Source organism: Marmota marmota, unplaced genomic scaffold, assembly GCF_001458135.2.
Source record: "Marmota marmota marmota unplaced genomic scaffold, marMar, whole genome shotgun sequence".
Taxonomy (NCBI): domain Eukaryota; kingdom Metazoa; phylum Chordata; class Mammalia; order Rodentia; family Sciuridae; genus Marmota; species Marmota marmota.
Window position 1 is genome coordinate 18,708,023 of NW_026000082.1, and position 10,422 is coordinate 18,718,444.

Sequence of the window (10,422 nt, forward strand, 5' to 3'; positions counted from 1 at the left end):
CATCCCCTGCCCCAGCCTACCATGCCACCTGTGCTTGGGTGAGGCGCAAGCAGCTCAGAGAACACAGAGTTCTCCTCCGTTCTTGCTCCCTTGTGACCCCTCCAGACTGGCACACTAGCTGCAGATTGGTAGGGGCCATGGCGAGAACTGCAAGGCCAGCGTGGGAGTGGTCAGTCATCAGGAGGCAGGCCTGCTGCCCTCCTTACTGGTAGTAGAGAGGCCACTTAAAACACTTGGTACCTCTGCAAGCCACCCTGGGAATGAACATAGATCAAGAGCTGTGCTGCCAGGTTCTTTTATTAGCCAAGTAGGACAAAGAACAGGTCACAACGTCACAGGAAGTAAGACCAACAGACAGACAGATACACGGAACAGAGCATCATGCTGCACTACTCAGGGGACAGGGCAGGGGGAAGGGAATCGTTTGAGTCTTGTTTCTTCAACTAACAGAATAAATAAATACAGTACACACAGTGTTTTCGCCATGGGCTGGCACAACCTCTAAGCACAAATGATCACAAAACAGCTGATTTGGAAAGCAGTCCGTATAGTCTGCCAGCCTTAGAGTTGAGGTGGGGACCCACGTCCCCGGAACACACTCTGGGGGAGTGAGGCAACAGGAAAAGGGAGACCACAAATAGGAGTGAGCAGAGAGGAATTAGGCTTTCCCAGAAGGGACAGTCAGGGATTGAGCCTCAGGCTCTTGCCCGCCCCTCAGGGTGGCCCCACAGGCCTGGGAGAGGCTCCAGCATCAGTGTTAAGGGGTTGAGCCCACCCAAGCTAGTGCCCTCTGACTCCTTGAGGACACACAGGTTTACCAGCTGCCAGGACACCCTCTGCTTGCTCTCCACCTGCTTTTAGTACTTGAGGCTGGTGCCTTAAACTGACTTGAGACCCCACCTGTACCTTCCCTGACTTTTCTGGGCTTGTAGGTTTGGGTCAACTGAATGAGAGAAGTATTAACAAAGAACTGGGATGAGCCTAGGGTGGGCCCAACCTCCTGGAGTCAGAATACGACTCCAGGTGGACTTGCCCCTTATGAGGTCAGGGGAAGCTTCCTGGAAGGGGGTTTTGATGTCTAAGGCTATTGGATTCCAAAGCACATGTCATCAGTTGTACCCAAGAACAGCCCCCATGCCTGGTCCAGATGAGATGTGTGTTTATTTCAGAAACAGAACTTCCTGGAGCTGCCCATGGGCACAAACCAAAAACCCTCCCAAACCAAAAACCTCCTCTTGACTCTTCTTTGCCAACGTCCCATTCCTTGGCTTGGTCTGTCCTCCTCTGATACTCCCATGGCTTTGGATCCACTTTCCAAATTCCAGATCCCAGCAAGACACCCCCTGCTCAGAATCCCTCAATTTGCCTACCTTGATACTTGTCACACAGAGGTGGGGCTCTTTAACCCAGATTCCAGTCCCCTTGGGCCCACCTCTCATGAAGCCTTCCTGTGATATGATCCACTTAGTTTCACCTTTCCTGTTTTGTTCAAATGGTTTTCTGGGCCCAACCTACCACTCTTCTCACTTTTTCCTGTCCAAAGCCTTCTCCATCTGCCCCATTCCAGGCTGACCTCCCAAAGATGATGGGCATTGACTGTTCTGCAAACCAATCTTACTAGGGCACCCACTGGAGGCAGGGGAGATAAGCCTTGGAACTTGACAAGTCTTTCAAACTTCTCTAAGCAGGGTTTGGGATTACGACAAGGAATCTGTTTAACCCATCCCCCTCTCCCTGACCATGGGCATGGAAATGGGGTGACCCTACAGGCTAGCACTGGAACTCAAGAAAAGCAGAATTAAATCTAGATCATCCACTGCCATGTCTATCTAAAAAGAACAACAACAACAACAAAAATCCAGATCATCTGAAATAGAAGGGACCCATTACACTTACTGGGAAACTGAGGCAGTGTTCACAGAGAGGTTTATGTATACTATACTCATTGCTCCACAACAAGACAACAGTAATTTTCTAATTCACTGTGCCTTCTGAGAGCTTTTCTGTGGTTATTGTGGTTGTTATGTTAAATTTAACTAAGAACTTCTGCCAAACAAGGTTGTGAGCACAGAATGCAGAATGTTGGAGCTGGATAGGATCTTCTGGGCCGTCTAATTCAGACAGGGAAATGGTACCAAAGAAGCTTCAGGCTTGGCCAAGCTCACACTGCTACTGTGAGAGGAAGTCAGCTGAGCTGAGTGGCCTGGCCATAAACAGGAACATACCTCACCATGCCAGTGACTCGCCGGGCAGAATTACTTTCATAGTTGGCTCTGGAACAGGCAGTCAACAGAAGCCTGACACTATGTGCTGCTGTGTGGTTTGCATTTCACTGTGACCAGGAGCCCATGTTCAACCTTCCTGGCTCAGATGTACTCCGGGAAGAGCCAGAAACTGCTGAATGTGAAAATTCACATTGGGATTGCGGGAGAGGAGTACCAGCCCTGTTTTCTCTTAGGCACTCCTCCCCACCACCTCCTTCCAATCAGGAAAAATCTTACCAAAGAGGGTTCCAGAGCCCTGGTCAGACCTGGTGACCATTACTGACCCCAGCCTCGGGCCTTGGAGGATGCACAGGAAGGCATGCTGTCTATTCTACTGCCCACCTAGCCTGCATCCTGCCTCCACTCCCTCCTGGATCTGGGTGGGACCTCCAAACTGAGAAGAGAAAATGGCTCTTGCAGCCTTCCAGATGTCAGACCTGGGGAGGAGGTTTGTGAGGCCAGGGCTACCTCCTGCCCGCCACTCCAGGGTCTCCAATGAGGGCTTTGTTGCCTATTTGGGCATGAAATGGAATTGTTGCCTAGAGAGGGTACAAGTCTGGGAAGGAGACAGGGGCAGGCAGGGAAGAAGTAAGGAGGGAGAAGAGGACAAGAGAGATGGGAAGAAGCAGAATTACTAAAACTAAAAAGACCACAAGACACAGCTTGAGAACTGTGGACACCAACACAGCCAGCACCAGGGGGGACAGACATGAGAGGGAGACCAGAGTGGGCAAGACAGAGGGGCAGGGACAGAGAGATCAAGGGAGCTTCCAAGGAAGGGAGAGAAGAGGAAGGCTGGAGTGAGTGCAGAAGCTGTAGGTGGAGGCAAGGGTGGCAGTGGAGAAGAGATAGGAGGGGACAGGGGACCTGGGGCAGGCAGTGCCTGAAAATATAGCTTTATATATTTATATTTATATCTCACATTCCACACATCAACTGACTAGGGGGCAGAAGGGGAGGGAAGGGAAGGAGGAGGCCATACTGAGAAGGGGATCTAGCCAGCCTCTCACCACCTCCCCATTTGGCCTCCATGGGGTCCAAGCAGGGCCATGCAGAGGGATGTAGTTTTCACCTGGGGCTCTGAGGAAGGGGACAGGGAGAGACTTCCAGACCCCAGGATTCCTGGGCTCCCAAAATTAACTCCTAGAGAGCCTTCTGGGAATAACCATGGGGCTGGGAAGGAGGCACCCAAGACCCCTGGCTGGGTGGGAGGCCGGACTGTCAGTTGGGCAGCGTATCGAGTCCCAGGGAGGCCGCGTGCTGCTTGGCCCTGAGCCGCAGGTTCTCGATACTTGTGGTTTTACTGTTCAGGGCAGCCGAGGCAGGTGCCAGGCCTGCTGGGGGTGCAGGCAGCAGTGGGGATCCCCACACACCCTGGTGGGCAGCAGCGGCTGCTGACAGGGACTGGTAGTAGGACTGGCAGTGTAGTGAGCCCAGCGGGGCCATGTTGACGCCCAGGTAGGGCACTGCAGCAGCGGCGGCGGCAGCAGCGGCAGGGGCTGGGCCCCCCACTTCAAACGATGAGTAGTGCACCAGGTTGTTAGTGGCCGCCATGTGCTGGCGAAACTGCTCCTGCAGACGGAAGAGGCTCAGCGGGGAGGAGGAGTAGGAGTGGGAGGGGCCAAGAAGGCCACCCCCTGGGGCTGCAGGAGCTATGGCCAGGCTGCCTGGGGAATCTGCAAGCAGAGAACCAAGAACCAAGTACTCAGGACCGGGGACTGGCCTGACAGCAGGGGTTCCCTTGCTTCCTATCCCTTGGCACTAGCGAAACAGGCTTTAGCTGAAACTATATCCATCCCATCTGAACCAGGGCACCCCCAGAAGTGTGGCTCAGAACGCTGAGAGGAAGGAACCTGAGGAATCTCCAGGGTTCCAGCCCAGGCTCCTGTGCCTGAATCCTTGGGGAGCCCTTGGCTCCTCCTTCCCTCCTGTCCTCAGCTCCCATCCCCTCCTACCAGGGCTCAGCTCACAGTCTCTAGGGTCTCCCTGCCTGGGCTTAGAATCTGTGTCTGAGATCTGCCTCAGGCCAGAGCTCTGTTCTGCACAAACATGGTTAGGGATGGGAGGCTTCAGCCCAGGGCAGCTCTGTGGGAAAGAGATGGGAAGGGGTTACCCAGCCCTGGAAAGATCCATCCTATAGACCCTCTCAGCAGGTGTCCCTTCCACAAGGGTCCCTAAGGAACCAGACCTCTGAGCTGAAAATACATGGAGCCAAGGCCCAAGGAAAGAGGGAATCTGGGGAGAAGTCTCTGCTGCATGTGGGAATCCTGGTACCCAGATGGTATTCACCCATCATCTGTCCTAGTTGTTGAAATATTAGAGTACTCCAAATGGTTGATAATTTTTGCCCTGGGCTTCTGACTGCTTCTCCCTGGCTCCCAGCCCCTCCCCCCCAAATCATCTAGACCTTTCCATGACTCAGCGACTAAACGTGAACATCTGGCACAGGCCTGCTATGGTCATGCCCCTGAGTGCTAGTTGTTGACTGTCCTCTACTCTGACACACGTCACATACTCAAGCCCCTGTCAGGCTGCACCTGCCTGTTCTGCCTGAGCTGGGGCCCCAGCATGACAGCAGCATCTCCCAAGCCTCACCTGCCTTGGGGCTGCCCCTCTTGCAGCCCAGCCCCTTGCTCTCAGCCCCAGGGCTCTTCTCAGCTTTGGGATCTTCGGTCCCAGCCCTGGGGTCTTCCTCACGGTCCGGCTGGTCCTCAGGGGCTGACTCACTGGCCGACTGCTCAGACAGGCTCAGGTGAAGCTCAGCAGGGGCATCGCCACCAGGCAGGCTGGAGGGCTGGTCCATCTCCAGCTGGGTGTCTGGGGTTGGGGCCTCTGTCTTGCCTTCCCCATGGGAGCCCTCAGCCTCCTTCTGCTTCTGGAGCTGTTCTTTCTGCAGGCTGCGCTGCTTCTTGCGAAACTTGGCCCTGCGGTTCTTGAACCACACCTGGGGACAGGCAGAGGAGCAGTCAGAGGCGAGGAGAAAAGAAATGGGGTTGTTGTGGAGCAGGGTGCTCTGGGGAGGATGGAATAACTCTGCCTCCACCTCTAGGAAACTCACCCCCTCCATCCCTTCCAAATTGCCCCTCCTATCAACGAAGCCATCAGCGGAGGTAGCAGCTGCACCTCATCACCCACTGAGCAAATGCTGGCTCCTGGACAACCAGGAGCCAGACAGATGAGCTAGAGCTTATCTGTAAGAACTAGTTTGGGGAGCTGGGCCCTACCTGCACCCGGGCCTCAGGCAGGTTGGTGCACATGGCCAGCCTCTCACGCATCACCACATCTGGGTAATGAGTCTTCTGGAAGGTCTTTTCCAGGGCCTCCAACTGCTGAGCCGTGAACGCTGTGCGGCTGCGTCGCTGTTTGCGGTGCTGGGAGCCATAGCGGGCCTCCAAGATGATGTCTTGAAATGTACAGCCGTTGGAGGGCAAGGAGAGGGGGCCCATTTAATTATGGGAAATAGGTTTTGAATCTTAGCCTTCTCTGACCCACTCCAGCTGCAGTGACACAGGTATCTGTCAGAGCTGGATGCTGGCCCTTTGCCCTTGGAAATCACCCATCCCCTCTCCACTGGCTAAATTTTCAAAATCTCTCCATCCCATTATCTATTATGAGGACCACAGAGATCAACTCAGCTCCAAGAATGGTGTTAGGCATGTGATTGGGCAGGGTCTTTCTTATCTGGCTGGTATTGGGGATGGGTAGATATGTATTGTCCTAAGATTCTTAAAGTCTCAGACTACTATAATATTTTGAAATTACATAATACTAATAATCTAAGAATCCACACCACAATGGTTCTACTACCCTATGGTCCTTAAATTCTGGATACTGAGGCTTCTGTGGCATCAGAGCATGAGAAGCCAGGCCATGAGCTGGTACTCACCTCAAGGTCTAGTTAAGGAGTCTCACTGGGCAAGAACTCCATTCTCTATCCTCTGCATCAAATCTCATCCTCCAGGGGACCCATTTGTCTCTGACGGCAGGACCAGAGGTTCCTGCTCTTACTTTCCTGAACAGACAGCCTGATCTGGCAGGGCCCTGAGAGTTCCATAAAGGCCTGTTACACCCAGGCTTCACCCCTCTGGCTGCCTCCTCAGGGACAGGAAGACTAAGAGACTGTGCTCCAACATCATATTCTATGGTCCTGCTCACATGTCTGGTTCACAAAAACTACCCAGGATAGTGTCTGCCTGGGGCTGGTGGTGTCCAGCCTCCAGCCTTCTGCTAAACTAGAGCCTCTCCCTACTTACTGTCTCCCATCCTACCAAGGTGGATCCTGCCCTGTCTATGCTGAAGGGAGCCTGAGTTGTCTCTACCTCTGCACAGGGCTGCAGAGTTTCTCCCCTGGGGAGTCATTCACAACATCCTAAGTGGGAATGAGACAACCAAGTGTCCAGGAAGCCCCAGATTTGGGGATGTTACTTCCATTTAAAGGGAGCCCAATCCCTTACAAATCAGCCCTTTCCTAGACTAAGCCCTAAACTCATGCTGGTCACCTTAGTGCAACAGAGGGGTGAGGACTGTTTAGTCACCCCACCCTGGTAAGCGAACAACAGTACAAAGGGTAGGGTGGTCGCAGGGGAGGCCAGGCTTTCTATACCACAGGCAGAACTCCCCACTAGAAGGAGCAGCCCCTACCAACAGACATGAGCCATTCTCCCTGACTCCTTTTCCCTAAGCTCTGGCCCTTGGGTCCCAGAACACTGTCAGGAGCTGAAGTTACCACCAGGTTGAGCAGGGAATTCACTCCAAGCAGCCATAGCAGGGGCAAGACTGCACCCAGCATCCCCACACTGAGCACTGATGCCCCATGATGATCTAGAGAAGGGGTTTCCATTTTATCTTCTGAGTCCTGCCTGAAGGCCTGGCAGGGTCTAAAGAAGTAGGCTGGCCACCACCACATCCTCCCTGCCAGGCTGGCACCCCTACCTGGGCAGGGTTCTCAGACCCCGTCCCATTCTGTGCCTTGGCTCCTGCTGCTCCTCCCTCCTTGCCATGCCATTGTTTGTTTGTTTGTTTTTATTTTTTGTCAGTGCCAGGGATCAAACTCAGGGACTCCTGCATGCTAGGCAAGTGCTCTACCACTGAGCAACATCCCCACCCACCTTTGCTGTGCTTTTAGAGGCCTGATGCCTACCCCATGGTCTGCAGAAAGCCCTGACTGCACTGGCAGGTCCTGCAGCTCTGAACTGCCCACCATTCGCTCCTGTACTCCTCTATCATGCTGTCTCATGGCCCATGGGCACCTGCTCTCCATAGGAATTCCCTAAAGTCCCTGAGGACTGCCTGGCATAGACCTAGGCCCACATGGATTCAACAAAGTTTGGCCTGAGACAGGGTGGGGTGGGTGACATTGCCTTCCAAGAAAACAAGCTCCTCACCTATGTCATTGAATCCTTCCTCTACCCATTGAAAGGCAATCAAGGCAACGATCAATTAAACCAGGAATTGGGGGCAGGTAGGCTGTAGCTCCCTCCTGGTACTTCCCTTGGGTATTAGATACTAAAGACTTCTGAGCATGGCTGAGACTCTGCTGAACACCCTGTATGTGTTATCTCAATTATCTCTCAGCCATCCTATGGGATGGGCACTGCCACTATCCCAGGGGAAACTGAGTCTCAGAACAGAAGTGAACAGGAAGACCCTGCACTGACTGCAAGCTCTCCTTCCACAGCTCTCGTGTTCCAACCCCACTCATGAGTCTGAGTCTGAGTCTCCTTACACACAAAATGAAAATAATAATCTGTCTTCATGGGGATGGAACATTTTGAGAGAGAGAGAGAGAGAGAGAGAGAGAGAGAAGAGAGAGAGAGAGAGAAGGAGGAGGACTTCACACAGTAGCTGGCACATACATGGCATTCACACCATGGAGCTATTATTACTTATTACTCCCTATGCCTACAGTTTCCTCCTAGCCCTCTTTCGGCTACTTTCAGCTGCTTTTCAGCTACTCTGGACTAGTCCAGTAGCCGTCTACCTTGGTTTCTTCATCTGCAAGTTAGCTAATGGCTACCTCTTGCACAAGCTTGTCATGGGATTTTCAAGGCACAGCCAGCACCAGGGTCCAGCACAGTGTGGGCAAATGGGCTGCACTGCGTATACAGGCACAGATTTTTGTTTAAGTGCTGCCAAAGTGAGAATAACACCCAGATTTTGAATTATCTCTGCCACGTGACCTGGGGCTCTTGGTTTTTGTTTTGTGTGTGGTGGGGGTTGTTTTGTTTTGGCATTGGGGATTGAACCCAGGAGCATTCTATCTCTTAGCTACATCCCCAGCACTGTTTTTCTTTTCAACGTGTTTTTTCAACACAATACTTTTATTTTACTTATTTTTCATGTGATGCTGAAGTTCAAACCCTGTGCCTCACACGTGCTAGACAAGCACTCTACCACGGAGCTACAAACCCAGCCCCTAGCACTTTTTATTTTACTTTTGGAGATAGGGTCTTGCTAAGTTGCTCAGGTTGGCCTCAAATTTGCAATCCTCCTGCCTCAGTCTCCCCAGTAGCTGGGATTACAACCTGAACCACCATGTCGGCTTGTGACCTGGAGCTTTTGAGCCAACCAGAATAGGCTTTCCCAACCCTCCTCTCTTTGTCTTCCAGAGACTCCTCCTCAAGGCCACGGGGGGCGGGGGGGGGGCCTAACCCCATGGTCCTGTCTCCAGGGCCCTTACCAGCCAGGCGCTCAGCCAGTGTAAGAGCGTGCACCGATGGCCGGTAGTCCGGGGCATGCTGGGCTTGCTGGGCTGCCTGCTGGTGCAGGTTGTACATGGCGCTGAGTGAGTTCATAGCATGCAGCGAGTAGCCGTTCACCCCATAGTGCTGCATAATGACATCCGCCTGCAGACAGGGGAGGAGAGAGGACATGAGGCAGAGCCATTAGATACTACCTTGGGACAGAACCCATCCACAGTCCACAGCCTGGATGCTCATGTCACCCCTAAGAGCTTTTGCCTTCCCATCAGAAAGTGGCCTGTCTTGCCCACACAAGGGGTCCAGCACTTACTCCTTCATTTACCCACTCTTTCAGTGATTCATCCAGCAGGACACCAGAATAGGATTCAACACCCTGGGCTCTAAAATCATTCTGCCTGGGCTGGAGTCTCAAGCCTGCCACTTAGGGACATTGTAACTTTGGGGAAGTCATTTAAGTTCTCTGACCCTCAGTTTACCCATCTGCAAGATGGGATTAACAATAGTACCAATCTTCTGGGGTTCCTGTGAGGATTAAGAGAAGTCTTTTCAACAGGGCCTGTTGTACTGTATGTGCTCAAAAATGTTAGTCTTGGCAGGGCGCAATGGCACACGCCTGTAATCCCAGCAGCTCAAGAGGCGGAGGCAGGAGGATCATGAATTCAAAGCCAGCCTCAGCAATTTAGCAAGATACTAAGCAACTCAGTAAGGCCCTGTCTCTAAATAAAATAGGCTGGGGATGTGTCTCAGTGACCAAGTGCCTTGAGTTTAATCCCAACTACTCACCCCCCAAAAAATTAGTCTTTGTGATTTCCCAATCCATTTGCTACTTTATGCAACCATCTCTCTGTTCAATTGCTCTTACTCATTTCTACATTCACTGATTCACTCACACACAAATTTATTCAACTGACACCCATGATGGCCCACTGGAGTGAAGTTCAGAGCTGAATTCTCACTGAGGCATTCACTCTAATGAGATAATGGACTAAAACACTAATGTGTGGGGTTAGGGATGTGGCTCGATGGTAAAGCACTTCCCTAGCATACTCAGGCCCTGGGCTCAATCCCTGATATAGGTGGTAGGGGGATCCTTAATGTGCTGCACAGACTTAAGAACACAATTGATATGATTGTTATATATTCATTGTCATTATCTCCTTTCTCCTCACCAAATCCCCAAGAAATAAGCCTGCCAAGAACAATAAACCCCATTTGCAAGATGAGTCTACTGAGGCTTAGAGAAAGAACAGTGACATGTTAAGATCACACAGCCAGTCCAAGGACTACCCATCCACATTGAGTCAGACTCATTTTTTTGTGGCCATTGCCCACCCACCCCAAAAAAATCATCCATTCATTGAAGAATACATCCTTCCTGCTGAAATGTCCTGGTGTCCTGGATCAGTACAAGGCCTCCCAGATCCCATCAGCCCCAGATCCCTCTGAACATTTGTGGT

The 10,422-nt window shown here is 52.2% G+C and overlaps 1 protein-coding gene across 1 annotated transcript; it reads right to left on the bottom strand.

The window, feature by feature from the left end:
• Positions 1–289: 289 nt before the first annotated feature.
• Dmbx1 (diencephalon/mesencephalon homeobox 1) lies at positions 290–9,106 on the bottom strand. The gene is made up of 4 exons (XM_015484843.2): positions 8,944–9,106; positions 5,489–5,667; positions 4,860–5,208; positions 290–3,940 (listed from the first exon to the last, which is right to left on the bottom strand). Exons 1-4 carry the CDS (start codon positions 9,095–9,097, stop codon positions 3,486–3,488), a joined length of 1,137 nt encoding a protein of 378 aa, XP_015340329.1. The 5' UTR covers positions 9,098–9,106; the 3' UTR covers positions 290–3,485.
• Positions 9,107–10,422: the final 1,316 nt, after the last annotated feature.

Bases quoted from the DNA above. Each gene is read 5' to 3' on its own strand.
- Dmbx1 (XM_015484843.2), bottom strand. From the start codon at position 9,097: ATGCAGCACTATGGGGTGAACGGCTACTCGCTGCATGCTATGAACTCA. The intron at 5,209-5,488 runs GTAGGGCCCAGC...GCCTGTCCCCAG, and splicing joins TGCCTGAGGCCCGGGTGCAG to GTGTGGTTCAAGAACCGCAG. The intron at 3,941-4,859 runs GTGAGGCTTGGG...CTCTGCTTGCAG, and splicing joins GAGGGGCAGCCCCAAGGCAG to ATTCCCCAGGCAGCCTGGCC.